Source organism: Periplaneta americana, chromosome 10 (genome assembly GCF_040183065.1).
Source record: "Periplaneta americana isolate PAMFEO1 chromosome 10, P.americana_PAMFEO1_priV1, whole genome shotgun sequence".
NCBI classification, from domain to species: Eukaryota; Metazoa; Arthropoda; class Insecta; order Blattodea; family Blattidae; genus Periplaneta; species Periplaneta americana.
Genome location: NC_091126.1, coordinates 85,358 through 106,940, shown reverse-complemented (window position 1 = coordinate 106,940; position 21,583 = coordinate 85,358). Strand labels below are relative to the sequence as shown.

Genomic DNA, 21,583 nt, shown 5'->3' with positions numbered 1-21,583 from the left:
TAACTCTTGCAAATATGATCATAGTGCACTCCAGTACGTTTGTTTGCTGGAATCATTTTTATGCATTTTGTTTACATCTCCTTAGATGAACTGTTCAAAATGTCCTCCTGTGTGAATACACGCTGCAGCTCGTCGTCTCATAGAGATCCGAACATGCCTTCAAATTCCTAGTAAAATTATACAGCCTTGCAGAATCTGCTGACAGAGTTCCTACATTATCCACAGGAGTCAGATCTCAATGAAATGATGAGCTGTGGCCTATATTGTCTAGTTTGTTTCTTTCCTGTTCCATGCATATGTGGAGCCATTGTCTAGTTTGTTTCATTCCTGTTCCATGCGTATAAATGTACGAGTTTTAAGTGCTAATTACGTTACAAGTGTAACAACAGTTACAACAAACAAAATTTGCTGAGAAGATGCCAGAAATCTGTGTATGGAGGACAACATTTCCAACATCTCTTATGATAAGGTATGTGCTTATTATCATTGTAATTGTAACTAGAACTATGAGAACTTGAAGCGGTAGCAGGTACATTGTGATTGTTTTGGCCAGAGTCCCAGCTGCTGTGGCCGGCATGCGAGCTGGCGTGCACTAGCCACAGTGTGAAAAAAAAAGGACTGTATTATATTGTATTGCATTGAATTGCATTATATTATAATTACAGAAAAAAAGACAAAACAGTCTTATATAATCATTAAAAGTCTAGGAAAGCAATAAACATTGTGTTATTAACTAAACTTAACATCATTTTGAAGCAATTTCAAATACTCACAGTAACATTCCGCACAAGCATAGCTATTGCTTCAAATGAAGTCTGTCCAATATTCATCACTTGGCCAAGAACTGATGGTGGTTTAACCATCAGTAATATCAACTTATTTAAAATCAGTGGAAGGAATTTCACCAAAGGTTCTGATTTGGCATGATTCAAATCCAAGATGCTGAAAGATGAAAGGTTTAAAAATTAAGTACGTGTCATTACACATTGTTCTGTCAACATGTAAGTAATACTAATAATAAAATCCGATAGTTATAGCACTACAAATATATGTGTTTGCCAGAAGACACACAGAATAGTTTAATCTTTTTTTCGTTTGCTATACAAAGAAGAGAATGGGTACTTGCATACTGTAGGTAACAGTGAAACTCATGAAGAATGTCTTTTTATATCAAAACATAATGGTAAAAATAGTTACATGTTTTATGTTATTTGAAAAATTATGTAAATCTCAAAGCAGTGTAGCAAAAAAGATAGATGCAGTTTTATTTCTAATGACATTAAGAATACTAAATGAAGAATCATAAAATTGGAAAAAAACTTCACTTTCCACACAAACAGAGCTACTGTGTGTCTCACATCCAGAGCTGAGAACTCCCTCCCTAGTGCTTATAGCCATGCCTCCTCTTAGGTCTGCTCAAACCGCCATGGTAGCTGCAGCATGTGGCATATTACATGTGCTGAAAACTTTATCCTATGCCATTCCAGGGGTAATATTAGTGACAGACTGGAGATTCTAATCGTGATTACCACTATCACTATTACCTCTGATGGTGATTTCCGAAAATGTCTGTTGTACACACTATGTCACACTTGGTCCCAACTGGCCAACAGCTGAATTGCCATAAAGCAGTGTTGCAAAGTATGTTCCCGGGGTCCCACAAGTTCTATATGATTTTTAAATTTTATTTTATACTTTATGGATACTATAATATATATATAAATTACGGAAATATGAATCAATAATAACATAAAACTTCATGAATAATAATAATAATAATAATAATAATAATAATAATAATAATAATAATAATAATAATGTAAATGACAATAATATGAATAATAATGATACATTGTATAATTTCAAGGAATGTACGAAATATATAGGTCACTAAAATAAAAACAAGTTTTATTTGCCGCACACTCGAGGGTGCAAGTTGCGTAGGGCTGGCGTTCATAAATTTTACTACCCTGTTGGCTCACACAAGTTTTTTTCGTGTCTGAGCAGAACGCAAGTGTAGTGATTTCGTGATAAAAAATATCACGTAAAAATGTGGCACTATCATTAAGTGATAAAATAAAAAGTTATCAAGTTAAAGGATAAGAAGAAGCAAAGTGTGAGAGAAACAATGTTGAAGTTCAGATGTGAAAAACTCAAATGTATGACACTTTAAAAATAGAAACATATCATGGGTGGGTCAATTTATACAGATGCAATTAATTTTTGTAATTGTCCCTTCAACGGTCCAATATCACAATGCTCATGACTCTTATTTTGTAACAAAATAATGTGTGTGTGTGTGTGTGTGTGTGTGTGTGTGTGTGTGTGTGTGTATATATATATATTGGTTATTTTACTATGTTTTATCAACTGCTTCGGTTATCTAGCATCTGCGTGAAATGAAGGTGATGTCAGTGAAATGAGTCCAGGGTCAGTGCAAACCTACCTTCGTTAAAATTTTATGAAAATGACGTACTTTTCTTTTATGAGGTAGAATATGCCTCTTCAGGATTCTCTGTACTTTATCTTCTTATCCTTTTAAAAGAACTTGTATTCTTTCCCATCTATGTTGCAGCTCTTTCTGTTGGATTATTCAGACTTACTAGGGGTAATAAACTTCTCTCTTTCTCTTTGTCACAACATTTAATGACATTTACTATTATAGCACGTTCACCGCTGTGAACAACTGATGATTTCTCCTTTTTGGAGGTGTTCGTAACATACATTCCCTTGTCGATGGCTGATCTTGCACCATATGCCATATCTAACTAAAGGAATACTGAAAAGGCCGTTGTGTTGAACGTAGGGTAGTACTAACTGCACATGCAGTACGCATTATAGGACCTCCCACCCTTCCTCTCTGCATCTCGCTCTGCAAAGAAACAGCTCAGGAAGTAAGACACACACAGTATTGCTTCCGTTAAATAAAATATTCCTTCACTTATGCTCCATTTAGACTAGATGCACTCAATTATGAAGCTATATCACTTCAAAGACAACTGTGAGTCATGCAATGTCCAGATATGGAATTAAAATTTGGAGCCACCTGTATGTAGGCAACAATTTCACACGACTGTCCGCAAGTAGCATATATACAGAGGCTCCTATTTACTGCACATGTGCAGTGTATTGTAAGCGAAACTTATACAATAAGGGAGCTCAAATTTTATTTCCGTATGTACTGTTGGTACACTTCAGAGGACACAAATTTAGAAATTACTTGTGAAAATATGTATTATTTATTCTTGCAAGTCAATATCTCTTAATCCAGAGGCCCCTCAAAGACTACTGCTGTCATGAAACATTTGTAAATTCTATGTGAATTCTCAGCTAGTCTTGGTTTTGTGTCAATACACAGAGTGTTTTGTACTAGCAAGATTTTAATTAACACGTTCCCACATTTTTCTACTAAACGCCTTTACAAAACGTGGTGATATCTGTTAACAAAGGCTAAGAATAGAGTAATGGTGGACATGGATACAACTTACTTTCTCTCTCTAGTCATGAATTAAGGATTTTTACATATTGTAAATCCACTACACGAGATCAACAATTTTATTTGAGCATCTGATGTAAGCCACAGCCTAAAGATCCATTGCTCTCGTTCTGGGTTATAACAAAATCAGTTTAACTTCATGGTATTCAGAAATTATACTCTGCGAGACTTTAAAATTAAATTATGCGTCTGATTAGCACTTCTTTTGGCTTAGGCATGGAAAATTCCTGAGTATCATCACCAAAACTGATTCAGACTACATTTTATGTAACCTTTATAACAAAATAATTAAGAATCACATTTATAGAAATGCGTGTGTGTATAAAAAGTTTCGATTCTTTGCATATACAATTTACCTTGCTTTCAATTCAGACTCCATGTTTGCTTCACCAATACGAGCAGGAATGGATCCTTCCTCCAATACAGTGCAAAGACTTAAAAAGCGGTCAAGGAATTTATCCTGCATCAAAAGTATACAACACAAATATATAACTAAAACAGTTATGATACATGTTCTGAAATGAATATTTCCCAAAACTACAGAGGTCGAAATCAGCAGCATGAATGGTTATCACCTTGAGGAATAAATTACAATTCATTTTATTCTCAATTAACAATGAACAATTTATACCACTGTCTTTATGAGTATCAAATTCTGACCAAGAAATATAATACAAAAATAAAACATATATTTCAAAAGTCATGGCGTATAAAGGAATGAAATCCATTCATATTAAAATAGATAAGTTCATGTTAAAATTACTATTAAATATTTAGGCTATCATACTATGAGGAGCAATTTCACATACCAGCAAATATAATTTAATCACTCCTTTCCAGAAGGGCTATAGTCCAAAAATGGTAAATTTGGAAAAAGAAAAAAAAAAAGCTGAAAAAACTGTTCTGTGTTGCTCATATTCAATAAATGACGAGTATACTGAGGGTGTGGAAAACTGATTTCTCTATTATATTTTAAAGGGTATTCACCTTTATTTGTAGTCTTGCTGTGGGGTGAAAACAAGATGGTAACTGTCTTACTGGCATTTCAGGAAAGTATAAAAAAACATTCAAAACAACAGGTTTACACTCTGCTGCAATACCTTCCCTTCTGAATGACGTCACACTAGAGGCAGTTATTAAATATATCTGTGATTGATGGCTTATGATTTATGAAGGCTGTAATATTACGGTAAATATGTCACAATTGTGTGTTGATAACACTGTTAACATGTTGCTATCATTTTATGTTTAAGGAAGAAACTGCACGCGGATTTCTGTTTTCCACTGTTACTGAAGTACTGATACATTATTTTTGTAACTGCCTATATGTAGTTTAATTTCACGTCTGTTTTGAAACTTTTTGGCAGTATTTATGTTCAATTACGGTTAAATTAATGAGTTTTTAAATCTGACCTAAAAATTTAATAATTTCAGAAATTGGTATAGCTAAGAACCTGATACCAACTAAAAAGGGAATTGTTAAGAGGTCTCATGACTGAAACTAATCTTTCCCAACGAGAAGCAAGGAAGTTTGGAATTTCGAAAATTTCACTGGATAATATAAACCACAAGTTACATCGTCCGATAACTTTTCAACCTAACTGCAAGGGAAATGTAGAAGAAAAAAGAAGTTGTCTCTTCATGGTGAACGATTTTTGAGAAAAAATATTATTAGAAGATAGGACATCAACAACCACCAACATCAGAATGAAACTAGAGGATGCAGAAGTCTCCAAGTCTACCAGAACATTTTGTAGAAGACTGATGGATTTGGGCTACAGATGTTGTAAACCTGTTTGGAAACCAAGACCTACTACCAGGTTGATGAAGCAAGGGTTGAAATGGGCTAAGAAGTACAAGCACTTCACTGTCAAGATTTGGAGAGTAGTGACATTCTGAATTTCTCCTTGAATTGAAAAATAATATTCCTACTTTTAAAACTTGTATACAGTAGTCCTTTTTGTTTCAGTAACGAAAGCACTCTGCAAGCTTTAGCGAACAAGACTCAATTTATTAGATGAAGAACCTGAGAATAATGCAATGAAGACTGTGATGAACAACAAAGAAGCATTCAAACTCAGTTATGATTTTGTTTGCGTTTAATGATAAGGGCTTTGGAAAGTTTTATGTTGTTAGCAGCATAATGAGTTGTGTAGACTCGCCTGATTCCAGGATTGGTTCAACAAAAATGGAGAGCCGATTTTTATGCAAGATGGTGCATGCTGTCACACGACAAGTTCGTCAAAAGTATCTTGAAGAGTCATAATATACCTCTACTGGATTGGCTGGGCAATTTACCTACCTCAATCTGACAGAGAATGTTTGGGAGCTTCTAAAGAAGGAAGTGGCAAAATACAATGCCACTAATAAGATACATTTAATTTAAAAGGTAATGTACAACTGGCATCACAACCAGCACTTGAAAGATACGAGCTTTCTGTTCATAGACAGCATGCTTCGCAGGATACAGGCTGTGATTCAGGCAAGGGGAGATTTCGCAAAATATTAGCTCAATCATTAAATTGAGGTTAAATGCATTACTTAATATTTTTAATGTTCACTTGTCATCAGTATTAACCTTCTAAATACATGTATAGTCACATTTCACACAAGAAAGATAAATAAAACTTTGTTTTAATACTTTAAAGCTCACTTCCTTGGTTTTTCTTAAGTGGTCATATTAATTTGGCGAGGGACTATACATTTCATTATCTTATTACATTATTTAAGTTATATGAAAATCATAAAATATGAAATATGATAATGGACTATATTCTTTTATGTTGAGAGAGATACTGCGATATGAGACACCATAACATCAGGTTTCACTCTTGAGGTGGATAGCGCCACTGTATACAGCTTAAGTGCATTTTGTGAAATAGAGCGAGACTACATGACTACATATTAGTTAGTATTAACATGTTAGTAGCATAATTGGTGACTAGTGAGGATGTGTGAAAAATGATCGCTTGTAGTTCAGAGAAAAAACTTGATGGATGTGTACTCTTCAAAATCGCTATTATCAGTCTCACTAGAAGGAAGAAAAATGTTCAGAATTTATATATAAGATCACACAATATATAATTTCCTACTCTCACAAGTGGTTCTGGCTGGTGTTTTTTTTTCTTTTCTTTATTTTAATAGAAAAAAAAAGCACTCCACTGAACTATAAAAGTTGTTCTCCTAGTGTTACCACTATTAAGGTAGCGCTTCCTCTCCCAAAGTTCAAAATATTTTTAAAAAATTAATTAATTTCTTCAGTATAGTACAGACATGTTTAACACGTTACAGAACTTCTGTTTTCAGTATTGTGCTTGAAATAATTTACCTTGAAATTTTCAGTAACATTTCAGTATTTCCATTTAAGAAATTAAATCTCTAAATAAGCAAGTTTTAGAAGAGGTTTTGTTCAATTATCTTGGTATTCTTTTGTCAGTCAAAATATTGAGTGACGAAATGTACGTTTCTTTCAGTATATATGAATGCTCTGCAGAAGTAGGTAATGGCTTGCTTAAAATTTACTAACTCTTACTTGGGTGTGAACTGAAGAAACTGCTTCCAAGTTGACTATAAATATTCCTTTATGGTTGTCCACCCACTTAGTTCCAGGTAGAAGAACATCTGGAGGAATATATGAATAGTTTGGTGGAGGATGTTCAATCATAACTGGCAGACAGAATTCCCCAGTCTGAAGGCGTCCATCACGAAAAACTGGCAGCCACTAAGAGAACAAATTTATATTCATTTATTAGAAGGACAAGATATTATTAAATGTTTCCACGAAGGAGACCACAGCGAGTACAAAGATTATTAAATCCAGTTCTAAGAGTACATTACACTATTCCACCACCCCATTGGCAGCTCTTGGGGGTTCAAATAAATCGAAAAATTAATATTTTTCTGCATTATTAAACTTACCTTAAATACACAGCACAACTGCAGTTTTTAATGCGTAATGGAGGCCATAAAGAGGAGGACTGAGTAGAAAGGGACTACACAGCAGCTTTTCATTTTGAGGAGAAATACTTTACAAGTACCCTCCACACACGCCTGAATAAAGGAGCAATACCTTGCAAAGTTGAAGCTATCTCCAATGGCCAAGGTAACTTACGTAACTGCATGCCTTTTATATTATGCAATTTCAGTGCTTCATAACTATACCCATAAATTCTGTCGTAATTGCAGATTGTGAATGAATACATAAAGAAAAGACATTCACACAAATAGTTTCGTATCAGGCTCAGTAGATCCCATAATTGAAGCACTGGGCCAAATAACAGTCTATGTTACAATCTGCTAACTGTGCAGGAGGAACAAAAATGTTACATCGTAGTTTCGTTCAAAAATAATTTACTATTGGACACGCAACATACATCGGCACAAAGGAAGTCTGTACACAGTTCTTCACAGAATGGTGAATATTTTAAATTTTTGTTTGAATATTTTATTTGAAAATTTGCACAAGGTATTCATTGTACATTGCAACTCAGGACTCATAAAATGAACTAAAAGAAGCATGCGAAAAAATCATACAAGTGAGAGTTCATTTCTTATCATCATGGAGAGGTGTGAAGCTGTTGGAGGACGACTGAAAGGGAGTAGGAACGAATCAAGATTACAAAAACCAAACGCCAGTGTGAAGTGAAAGCTAGGAAATTACTATTTTCTTTTTTATATATTTAGGTGGCATCGGGTGTTATTTCCTATATAGACTAAGCATGCTTTGAGGATTTGGTCACCATCATTAGGCTTTTCACTGGTGGCTGCCGAGGCCAAAATAAAAACATGTACATGATTCATGTTCTTATTTATTGGCTCCAAAAGAAAGCACCCGCTCACATCAATAATATTATTGTAATCTTTATGGTGAGAGGGCATTCCTGCAGACAGGATGTTTGGAGTTGTAGAGAAGGCTCTTCGGATATGATTCGGCATTGTTACTCCTGAAGGATAGTCTACAGAGAGATTTACAAGTCTGTGGGAAAGGAAGGAAAGGATTGGGCCATCAGAGATTATAAAGGGCTTGCAAAACCGTTCAAGAAATTGGATGTTATAAAGGACATGAAGAGGGTAATGTTGAAGAAGTGTGAGATAAATGAGAAATCCTTGTCAGAGTAAAGATGGAGCCAACATACAGATGTTATGACCCCTCAAAAAATTCACAGCATTAATGAAACGAGGGATAAGCATGACCCGGTGTTTGAGCGTCCTGTGTTAGATAAAATGAGAGCATTATTGGATGTAAAGAAGACTGATATCGGTAATCTTCTCAAAGCAAGATTTGGTGATAATTGGAGCCAGGTTGATAGTTTGCAGATGTATGTTTTAGCTCTCAATATCATGACCCTGAGGACTATGAGGAAATAGGACTGGGGAGAATGTGATATATTGCCCTATTCAATTGAAATGAATTTACGAGAGTGGGCACTATGGCCCAGCACTGCGACCTGTTGCGATCTATTGTGCTAACCCTCAAGCTAGGCACATTCCCAAACCCACACCAGCTGACTATACTAAGGTTCGCTGCGTACCCAGGTGTTGAGCAGGCAACCCCCCTCGTCCCTAGGCCAGCCCCCTCTGTGGGTCGCCAGCCGGCGATAGGGGAATGTTATGGAATGATGACGAAATGGAAATGGTGACGGAATGATGTAAATACCGGTACATAATATGGGGAAAATGGGAGAACTCCGAGAAAAACCCCAACTGCGACCTTGTCCGCCACAAGTGTCACTATGGATTTTTCTATAAAAAATCCCAGACCTGACTGGGACTCGAACCCGGGCCGCCTGCGTGACAGGTCAGAAGTCTGACCACTCAACCACCGCAGGGGTTATATATTGCCCTAGCTCCGTTGTGAAGTTAAAGTTTTGCTTCTTTGTCTATCTGAAAAAAATGATAAACTCAGTAATAATGTGTATAATTTGTGTTATCAAATGACTAATACTATTGTCTTAGCAAAATTTTAATTCTGTTTAAATACTGCACAATGTACGCATTTATAGGGGAGATCGGGGCAAGTTCGGCATTAGGGGCAACTTCGTCATAGCATTTGTTTCGAAGACCTGAGCAAATAAGGGCTTGTTCAGAGGGTAGTGTATTGAGAAAACATGGCCTCTTGCTGTGAATAACGCTTGTGTGGTATGGAGAGATAGTTGCAGATCTGACAGGTAAATATATTTTTTTAACTCATGGCTTATTGTAATTATGATATTGAATGTCTTAAAGAACTCATAACGATAACATTGACGATATTAGTGAGTGGTATCATTATTTAGAACGACTAAATCTGTATCAGACTATGAGCTTGGCAAGCTGGTTGCAAGCCCCTAGTAAGGGTACTGATTAATAATTTTTTTCTTGCCAATTGGGGCAACTTCGGCAGGAAGCTGCCGATCTTGCTCTATGGAAAAGAGGAAGAGGATAGTGTTTCTGTATTGTTTGTTAACTATATAAAATAAGTAATTATAACATTTAAAGTAATTTAAAGCAATTATTCGAAGGTCACTCCAAAAGTAATGCACAATATTTGAAAATTACATTTTATCCTATAGCTAAACTATTTTCACAGAACGTAGATACATCCTTTAGGAACAAAATGTCACTTTTCCACATAATCCCTGTTCCTTTTAACTGCCTTACTCCACATTGGAACAAGGGCCTATATATCTGCACGATAAAAGTCTGAACCACCACGTTTGAGCCACTCTTTAGCAGCGTGCACGAGGGAGTCGTCATCTTCAAAACTCGTTCCGCGAAGAGATTCCTTCAGTTTACCAGAGAGATGATAATCGCATGGTGCCAGATCAGGACTGTAAGGCGGATGTTTCAGTGTTGCCCATCCAAGTTTTCTGATCTGGTCTGTGATCTTGTGACTGACATGTGACTGTGCGTTGTCATGCAACAGCAGAAGATCCTGCTTCTCCCGATGTGGTCGAACACGGCTCAGTCGAGTTTGAAGTTTCTTGACAGTTGCCACATACACGTCAGAATTAATGGTGGTTCCGTGTGGCATGATGTCCACAAGCAAGAGCCCTTCTGAATTGTAAAACACAGTAGCCATAACTTTTTCTGCTGAAGGCGCAGTTTTGAATTTCTTTTTCTTTGGTGAATTAGCATGATGCCACTCCATTGTCTGCCTCTTTGTCTCCGGTTGAAAATGATGGAGCCATGTTTCATCTCCTTTCACAATTCTTGCAAGAAAGTCATCTCCACCATTCTCATACTTGTCCAAAAGTTCCCTGAACACTATTTTTCGGGTTCCTTTGTGGGCTTTTGTCAACATCCTCGGAACCCACCTGGCACAAACCTTGAAGTGACAATTCTTTCACTGTTACTCGTTTGTCAGCCACAACCATGTTGTCAAAACGCTGCACATCATCAGGACTTCGTGCAGTGCAGGGTCTGCTGCTGCGAGGAGTATCCCGAATATTGGCTTGTCCTCTTTCGCCAGATAATCTGCTTGCCCACCGACTAACCGTACTGCAATCGACAGCTGCATCTCCATACACCTTTTTGAACCTCTTGTGAATTTTTCCCACAGCCTCGTTTTCACAGCACAGGAACTCGATAACAGCACGTTGCTTCTGACGAATGTCAAGTACAGCAACCATCTTGAAGGAGTGCTATCATGGAGCCACTAACGAGAACGACTTAAATTAAAAATGAATACAAATGGGAAGGTCGTATCTATGGACTCCATAAATTGCAAAGGTGTAGAATAAAAAATAAATTTAAAAAAATTGTTCTGCATTACTTTTTGGAGTGACCCTCGTACACTTTAGTTGCCTATTTATTATCAGTTAAATGGTTCTAAATTACAAGTGGAAAATTGAAAACAAATATGACCAGGACGCCCTCAAGAAAGCTCTATGTGAGCATAATAAGAGAAGATAAGCCTGACATCTGCCGAAAAAATTATGGAGTGCCATGAACTACACTTCAGTATTCGCTGAAAGTAAATCTTTCAGCATCAGGTGTATAAAATAAAGTCAGGTTTAAAAGAGCGTTTGCTTCAGATATGGCTGAAAATTTGAAGCAGCATGCAATCAGTCTGCAGAAAATGTTTTTCGGAAAGTCTAGAGTGGAATTTCGAAGATTAGCCTTCAGATTTGCAGAATCCAATCATATAGAGTATCCTTTCAACACAAACCAGAAGATGGCTGGATCTGCTTGACTTGAGGCTTTCATGAAGTCAAAAAACTGTCTAAACAAAGATTATCCACACATACGATGGACATATGAACATGTACAGACATGAAAAATTTATTTGGACACTTCATTTGTGATATGTTCAGATATTAAATTTAGTCCTATGAGAGTTTGTTATGTTGTAAATGAAATCTGAACTCGGATATAAGCTATTTTGTTGAGGATACAAATACTGACGAAGTTGCCCCGCACTCTGGGGCAACTTCGGCAAATGTAGCGTCTTTAATTTATTTTTGTTTTTAATTCAATGTTTCACTTTTTTGTAAATTCTGATCCATATACATAATATAAATATATCAATTGTATTTATCATTAAGATTTTGAAACATAAATTGTCTTTTTATTGTACTTATGTGAGTGTTTAGCTTAACGTGCCGAACTTGCCCCGACCTCCCCTAGTTATGATACTGATTGCAAACACAATTTCCTTGGAATATACAGAGCGAGTCAAAATTATGTTACCACTCAAAAGGTAGCAATATACTATTCATCAAAATGTGATAAATAATTTACATCACGATCTCAAATTGAAGAGATAAACAATAGACAACAACTAATCGATGACAAAAGTTCGATGTAAGATATGTTTGGTGTATGCTTAATAAAAAATAATAAATTTAATAAATACATATTTATACCATTTGAGTGGTAACATAATTTTGGCTCACTCTATATATGACGTTTCAAAGTCATTATGTAGCAACTTAAATGGTTCAAAATGTTTTACTTACTTAATTACTGGCTTTTAAGGAACCTGGAGGTTCATTGCTGCCCTCACATAAGTCCGCCATTGGTCCCTATCCTGAGCAAGGTTAATCCAGTCTCTACCATCATATCCCACCTCCCTCAAATCCATTTTAATATTATCTTCCCATCTACGTCTCGGCCTCCCGAAAGGTCTTTTTCCCTCTGGCCTCCCAACTAACACTCTATATGCATTTCTGGATTCGCCCATACGTGCTACATGCCCTGCCCATCTCAAACGTTCCTAATTATGTCAGGTGAAGAATACAATGCATGCAATTATGTGTTGTATAACTTTCTTCATTCTCCTGTAACTTCATCCCTCTTAGCTCTAAATATTTTCCTAAGCACTTTATTCTCAAACATCCTTAACCTATGTTCCTCTCTCAAAGTGAGAGTCCAAGTTTCACAACCATACAGAACAACCGGTAATATAAATGTTTTATAAATTCTAACTTTCAGATTTTTTGACAGCAGACTCAAAATGTATTACATTCAGTAAATTGGTTCAAAAGTATTATATCCAGTGAATTGGTTCAAAACGTATTAAGTGACAACTTTAAATTAAAATAACATAATCATTAGTAATGAAAGAATTTCAATTTTTCAGGATTCTCAATCATCATCTCAGTATACAAAATTTGGCGTTTAAATTTTACAGAAATATTCCCCAGTTAGGAAGTAAAACGTTTTTCTTCATTCCTGAAAAATTGTTAACTGTGCACTTAATACGTTTTAAAACGATGCTCCACATATATTTAAAGGACTGGGAAATGTCATATAAGCCAATGCTTCCTATAGAACTGCATGGAACTCGTGTGGCATTGCCTTACTTATTATTACTACAATTCCATCTAGACTTTCGATACTGTCGAGAATGAGTAGTATCGGTAATATCAGAACCCAGAAAATCTCGTGTTCTCGATTAATGAGTCATTTGGCTACGTTAGTTACACGCACACTGTGAGACTGCGGAGATTGCGCAACCAAGAACAGACGATAATAAGAGGGGATTTGTCCGACTCTAATACAGGGCTCCTACAAAAAACCTTTCTGGTTTCAAGCACATATAATTTACGTTCTATGAATCTGAGGTGCATGAAAATAGTACCAATGGAAAGAGAAACTCAAAATGTTTAGTTCTTTACCCTAAAGATGTCCAATGTGTCCCCCTTTCGTAACATGGTGCACATCAAGTCTATAGTCAAGTTCCATGTAGGTACGCGGATTTTCCGACCCCCAGATTCTGAGGTTATGTCTGTTCACCTTACCAGAAAGATGAAAAATGGCTTTGTCAGAAACCACGGAATGAATAAATTCACCATCGTTTTCAATTAAAGTCTGCATAATTATGCGGAAATTTCTTCGTAGCACTTTCTCCTCTGGTTTTAGGGCTTGCAGCAACTGTAGTTGGTATGGATGAAATCACAACCGTTTGTGAAGAATCTTACCTTAAAATCAATGTACCATTTACAGATTGTAGGCCCACGGGGTGGATCTGCACCAAACTTTGTATGGTAAGGCCATTGCACATTAATAACCAACTGGTTCACATGAAAATCAAGCTTTTCTCTCCTCTATTGCAGCCATTTCGCCTCAACAATGAACAAATTTGTTTATATGCGCTATTATGAGGCAGTGTTTACCAACTAGGAAAACAATGTTGTTACAACTAAACTTTCTGAGTTTCTCTTTCCATTGGTGCTATTTTCATGCACCTCAGATTTATAAAATGTCAATTACATGCGCTCGAAACCAGAAAGATCTTTTGTAGAAGCACTGTATATATTTCGGCATGTTATGTGTGTGATATTCATAAACGTGTAGGTCTACTTTGTAGAACGCAGGTTGCAGAAAACACTGTAAAAATTTCATGTAAATAGTTCAGTAGTTTCAGAGAAAAAGCAATTAAGTTTGAAAAATCTTAACATAAGGAAAACTGCATTTACAGAAAAAAAAAAAGGGACATATGAATTACATGTGCCGCCATATTTGAAGGAAAAATTTAAAGGCCTTATCTGCAGAAATGACCCCATAATTTAATATATATACTCTTTTAAGGAGCAAGTTTTTGACTTCTATTTTAAAAAAATCGGATTTTTCACCCCAAATCACTATCCTATCCCCTTGATATTGGATCACTCTTTGTTTATTTTCTATGCATTTGGATTGCTTAAGTACTTCCAGAAATAATTTGCTTGTTTTTCCAGTGCGTTTCGTAAGCCAAGCCCAAACTTTCAGGAAAAAAGAAAAATGTTCCTGAATTTCTTACGACGAAAAACTAAAACATGAGGCACAATCTGGCCTGTAGCACTTATAATATGACCAATTGGTCTATTTCACCTGAAATAGCCTGTTCTAATTACTTTTCCCCACAACAGTAGTTACTGGTACTCCAGTTTCCAGTTTCTAACAGGGCAAATATAATTTTTAAAAGAATTCTTTCACATTGCTGGGATTAAAGCTACATAGTCGCATGTGAAAGACTGAAGGATGCCACTTCATGAAGCCTTACATCCAGTCAACACCAGCATATTTCCTTTCTTGTTTGAAATATTCATAAGTGAATTCTCTAATTAAGTTATATCTCAACCTATAGCAAATTTGTATTTCTCAAGCATTATCCTTGTGCACAATTGAATACTTGATGAAATGCATACTTTGACAAAAATGCACTCTAGTTTGGGGTCACTACCACATGTTGATCTTGTGCATTATTTCTCAAAAGACTTTTATTCATTTTGATTCTGTTCTGCTGGGTCGTTGGTTTTAAGTTGTAACATTTAGCTGCATCTCGAATAATTATTCTTTTATCTAACATTGCATTAATAGCTTAAGCCACATCTTCTTCTGATTTCACATGTCTTTTCGTTTTTTTTTTTTGTACGTTCTCTAATCATGTCTGAAATAAACAATTTACTTTATTGTTATTCCATCATTCATTAATTATTAATATAAATTCTTTTTTTATGCTAATATGAACAAAACGAATTACGGGTATATTAGTACACTGTATCAAACTACCTCTCTTTACTGTGTACCAATGTCCCCCCCTCACATATGTTTGCTAACAACAGGCAATATTCCTAATACAGTTTGTTTTGAAGCTGAGTGTTTATTTCATTGTTTCATCATACCAAATAATAAAATCCTTGCTTACCTTTAGAAGAAACTCTGATGAGTGAATGTTACAAAAAGAAGTTCTGAAGTACAAAAAACACGACTGACTCCTCCAAACTCAGAATATAAAATGGAAGCTATTTCCCTCCAGAAGTAGTATATCTTCTTCTCTCCTGGTGTTATAAATTTGAACCTCATTCAATTATTTTTCAGTGTAATATTTTGAATTGTACAAAATTGCCTCCTTCTCCCCTATTAAAAGCTAGAGTTTATTCTGTGAAAATTTTTCATTTGAAACATTTAAAGGAATGTATTGTCTCAATTCGGAAACCTACTCTCCCAGAAAAATTGTAACACAATTTGTGTTTTTGTATTGACTAAATATCATCTTTGCATTGAAAAGGAAGGAGGACTCTTTGAGCACGTCATGCAGGTTAGTAACATGTTACGAAAGTCATATCGTAATAAATGTTATCTGTATGGTTTTACGTTTACAATAATAATGCATTTTTGTCAAATTACTTATGGGCCACTCTGTATACAACATAAATCGAAGTAAAGCAATTAATGAGATAATTAAAGAATGATAAAGGCAATAATTATCAAAATAGTTGGAGATAATTATGTCGTCATTACATAAGATTTTAACTCACTGTATAGCCAACAGGTGTCTCTGCTGTCATTTGTTCAACTTTTCGTTGACAACTGATGTGATAGAATGTGAAGAGAAGGTGATGCTGGTCTCCTAAGTTTGCTGGAAGCTTGATCTTCATTTCGTCGTAGAAGTCTGGACTCCTACAATTTTTTAATACATTTTTAGTTTTTACATCTGATGTACAGACCCAGAAACAAATTCAGGTGGCACAAATTTTGTTTCTGGGTCTGTATTATGATCACATTTTTATTAAAAATGGAATGTATGAAATTTGAATTAAAAATTAATCATTGTTTACAGATATCCAACAAACATAAATCAAAATTTCCAGTCACATCTCTAATAATTTCTTCAGATAAAGGTTGCTTCAAAAGACAAGTCTATAATACTCCTATCAACCACTCAATTATCTAGCATCAGTGGAATTGACGGTAGGGAGATATTATTTGACTAAACAAGTCCATGGGATTATCTGACATTCGTCTTATAGTTCGGAGCATGAGTTCCTCTCAGGACTCACAGTACATGAACAATAAAACTTCAATGCCAAAAACATATTTTTGAATAAGCAATAATGATACTCTGTAACTCACAAGAAAACAATGTTACATTTACTTCAGATACATAATTATGGTGAATATTCAAAAAATAGTTTTGCAGATATCTTGTATGCTTTGTTCACTTGAGTGTCAATCATTTCTCGATGCGCCTTTCCAATTTGGAAATCTTGTATTGAGTACCATTCTAATTCATGTTCCACCCTCTCGAATTTAATAAACTTTTGACCTAGTTATCACATTGGACTTGTTATTCTGAGTAATTTGCCCTCATTCATTTATCATATTCAACACCATTAGTTATACAGGATGTTAAAAAAAAAAGTATCCAATATTTTAGGAGGTGCTAGTATGCATCAAAACAAGAAAATAATGTATAATAAACATGGGTCCTACAACACATACTTTCTGAGATCCGAACACTTGTTCATAGGAGGTGCTCAATATGATGTCCACTCGTGGCAATGCATTCCTCTGCCCTTCGGGGTAAGGAATCATGCACTCTTTGAAATTGACCTGGTTGCTGTTGTATGTGCTGACATGATTTGAAGACGCAATCCTGTAGTGTCTGCACATTGTTGATTGGAGTGGCATAGACAAATTTCTTCATGTGTCCCCATAACCAAAAGTCTAGGGAATTTAGTTTTGGGGAACGAGCAGGCCAAGGTGTGAGGCTTCCCCAACCAATCCAGCAGTAATACGTTAATAAGAAAGTCCTGATAACGAGCCCCAGTTAATCTCTGTGGTAACACGTATGGCCCTATTAATCTATCACCAAGAATGCCTGCCCATACGTTGATTGTGAATAGGTGCTGATGCCTTGTTTCTTCAACTGCATGGAGATTTCATCAGCCTACACATACTGATTACCAAAATTCACAACACCATCTCTGCTTAATCCCCACTCATATCCGCAACCTGACTTTTGTTTTCAACGACATATCATTATTCCATGCCAGGGGTGTCAACTACGGTATGATTATCTGGTAGTCTGCTGTATTGTAGGACAGAGAAATGCATTGCCACGTCACATTGAGCACCTCCTATGAACAAGTGTTCAGATCTCAGAAAGTATGTGTTGTAGGACCCATGTTTTAATGTATACTATTACCTCCTAAAATATTGGGTACTTTTTTAACATCCTGTATATGTGTTACAGCATAACTGTAGTGCCCCTCAGCACTGACCGTGTCAGGCAAGTTTGCGTGCCTAATGAGGATAGGCTCACTCATACCAGACAAAGCGTGACCTGTCTTCCTAATCCTTCCTGAAGCCCAACTCCGTGCTGAAGGGGTGGATGGTGGATGGTGGATGGGGCACAGGGCTAAATGTGCATAATATTACCCAGGCAAGTAAGCGAACTGGGTGAACTGAGCAATTACCTAACTTCTCGTGGGACCAAAACAGAACCTGACAACAAACAAATTATACCTATTTCTGAAGGTCCAGAAACTTCAGAATCTACAGCCACCTGAACAAAAGAGGAAGCCATAAGGCAAGCCTCTGACGTAAAGATGGTGGAAACTTCAAGATCCGAGGAGGAAGGTACACCCTCGGAAAAAGTCCAAGAATCACAAGGGACGAATTGTGGGGCTAAGAGATGCCAAAGGTAACGCAATTTATTAATGTTAGGACATGTATTCTAGTCAGGAATGGTATACTAGAAACATAACCTTTGTTGGAATTCTGTTCCAGAGATATCACTAGGGTGAGAATTAACCAAATCATAGGGGAGAGGAAGAGACATAATACTGAGCTCTGTTTACTTTCCCTATGACTGTAGGAATCCTCCAACAAGAGAACTAAAACTCGTGGTACTTGGTACTTTTTGGATGTGATGTCAACTCTTATCCTGAGATTTGAGGCAGCAAGGGCATAAATGCAAGAGGTGAGCTCTATTAAACTTTCTGCTCACACAAATTAAATGTCAGAAACAAGCCCACCTTCTCAAATAGGATTAGAAAGCAAGTAATTGACATTATCTTTAGTACAGAACATGAACCTAATCTGATAGCAGAATGGCAAGTGTTTGGTGATATAATTATATACAGTTTAAGCTCTATACTTATAGGGAAACACATCTTTCCAGAAATCTAAGGAAAACTCATTGGGTCTCTTATAAGGAAGACCTTGAGGCAAGAACTGAACAACTGGAAGGGATAAGAACATTACAGGATGCAATCCTTGACTGTTATCACAACAACTACCCCCCTCAACTAGGTCTGAATCAAGGAATGTGAATTGGTGGTCCAAAGACCTTGAAGAGAAAAGGGGTAAAATAAGAGGACTCTTTAATAAAGCAGAGAGAAATGGAAACTGGGGGAAATATCATGCAGCCCTTACAGATTACAATATAGAGTCATTCCACGTCAAATCGCACAGCAATAAAACACGACCTTCTCGGAAATGGTCGAATTTTTTTTCACGAATTCCAGACATCAAATAAGGAGACCCATATTGTTTTATTTTCACAATTATTAATTATTTGTGTAGTTATGACTATTTGAAGTTACGCAAATTATGCGCGCACTGTTACATAAATTCACTTGGAACTCTCTGTTTACATATAATTGAGATTTGCGGTTTGGCGCATTTGAAAGACGAAATACAACACTTTTTATTACTTTAGGCCTATCACAAACACATTTAAAATTTGGCCTATTTTTTTTAATAATTTCTTTTTCAAAGCAAAATTACTATATTAAATAGCCAAGTTAAAAATCTGAAAAAAATATAGACTTGTTCGCTGATGTATTATCTGTAAACTACTACATTTATAAATGTGGGATCGGCACTCATACATTTGTAACAATTTATTTTCCGGAGGCATGCACGCGCTCGCGATGCCCAGCTAATGAACTGCTTGCAGCCATAGGCTAGAAGGCTGCCCGTGGAACGTTTTTACGAAATTCCCCGTTGCATCTGATGTCACCATACTAATCATCAAATGATTCATACCTTGAGGAACAGTAAATATCTTATCTAAAATTATTTTATTATTGTCAGCTCAGTCAGGGGAAACCCTTCACAGTGCTGTATGTTTATACTGTAATACTTATAGCCAAGTGTTTGTTGATAGCAAGGCTGGGTAAGGCAGTAAACTTTATGGCAGTAAACAGATGGCAGGAGACAAAAGATAGAAGAGAGAAATTATCAGTTTGGGTTTGAATTTCACGCAGTGACTTGACTTCTATACAACATGAGTGATGGTAAAGATCGCGTAATATATAACAAGTGTTTAAATCCATTTACCTTCCTAATCACACTTTTTTTAGAAAAGTACACTAAGACGCGTAAGTCGCGACTTATTGATAAAGCTCAATTTAAAGGAGTCTTTGAATGTGCAAATATGTGATTCGTTCCGTAAAAATCAATCAATTTCCACATAGGTCAGGTGAAATTATATGTGAAGCCGGTAGTTCTTGTGATATTAATAAACATGAATCAAATGAAAGTGCGGACAGAGAAAGTGATTATCCCAGTTCTTCTTCTAGCAGTTCTGTGGATACAGTGCTAGAAATCACTAATATTGAGGAATTAAACAAGAGTTTGATGTCAATAGAATCCGCTATCAAGAAAAGAAAGCGACAACAAAAACGATACCCCCGTGAAAAGTTTCAAAAAGTAAAGGCTCCCTAGCATGTAAAGTTTTTCATGTAGAAGATGCATCGTCATCCCTTCAAAAGTCAGCCATATTTTATTTTTGACGGAATGCAAAGAAATGTACAATCTGAAAATTACATAGTTATTGCAGACTTTTCTGAAAATTATTCATTTGTAATACAAGATTCAATACAAGGTGTGCATTGGAACATATGCCAAGCCACAATAAAATACAATTTTAATTTTACTTCCTACTTTATTTTATTTTATATTCTCTTATAGGCCTATTAATATTATATCTGAACTGCGACCGAACACGAGCGCTGCTCATTCGGTCTCAAATTTTGTTAATACTACTGTATCTCCTTTTTTTTATATTGATTGTATTATTTTATTTCTATTTGTCTTGTTTGTAATTTTATTCTTTATTCTGTATATTTAAATAAATAAATAAAATCTTTCGTAGTATATTTCAAAGGAGATACAGGAATTCGTTACAAAAGTATTGTCATCTCAGAAACCATGAAACATGACACCGATCCCTTTAACTTTTTTCAATCCGAAGCAATCAATTTGTTAAAGCAAGAATTCAACGATATGAAAAAAATCATCTACTTTTCCAGTGGATCAAGTTCACAATAAAAAATAAAATAATTTTAAAAATAATTGCTTACATGAAGACGATTATGGAATTAGTGCTGAATGACACTTCTTTGCAACGTCGCATGGTAAAGGTCCATGTGATGGCATTGGAGATACTATTAAAAGACTTGCAACGAGAGTTAGCCTATACAAGATCCTATAACAACACAAAAAAAAAACTGTTTGATTGGTCACAAAAAACATTTCTAACGTGTCATTTATATTTTGTCCATTCAATAAGCACAAAAAACACACTGAAAATTTGTAGGCCAGATACCATAATCTAAAACCAATAACTGGTACATTAAAATTACATTCTTTCATTCCGTCGTCAAAAACTGAAGATTTAGTAAAACAATTTTCTTTCAAGAAAGAAGATAGGCGAATGAAAATTTAAAGCGTGAATGAAAAGAAACATTTAAAAAGCATAAGGTACAATTATTTGAAGATATCATAATAAGTAAATTAGCAGTGTTTCCTCGAGTGACTTGATCCGTACTGGATGTAATGTTGCAACGTTCAGTCAATCATCCAGCGCCGATAAACCTCCCAGAGCGC

General features: G+C 35.7%; 1 protein-coding gene across 5 annotated transcripts in view; it reads right to left on the bottom strand.

Moving 5' to 3' along the window:
- Zir (dedicator of cytokinesis) overlaps window positions 1-21,583 on the bottom strand; it is a 302,289-nt gene that overhangs the window by 216,972 nt on the left and 63,734 nt on the right. For all 5 annotated transcript variants that reach the window (XM_069836641.1, XM_069836643.1, XM_069836642.1 and 2 more), the window contains 4 exons: window positions 16,222-16,363; window positions 7,029-7,217; window positions 3,853-3,956; window positions 774-942 (listed from right to left, as the gene is read on the bottom strand). In XM_069836641.1, the coding sequence (XP_069692742.1) occupies window positions 774-942; window positions 3,853-3,956; window positions 7,029-7,217; window positions 16,222-16,363 (604 nt within the window). The remainder of the gene's footprint in view (window positions 1-773; window positions 943-3,852; window positions 3,957-7,028; window positions 7,218-16,221; window positions 16,364-21,583) is intronic.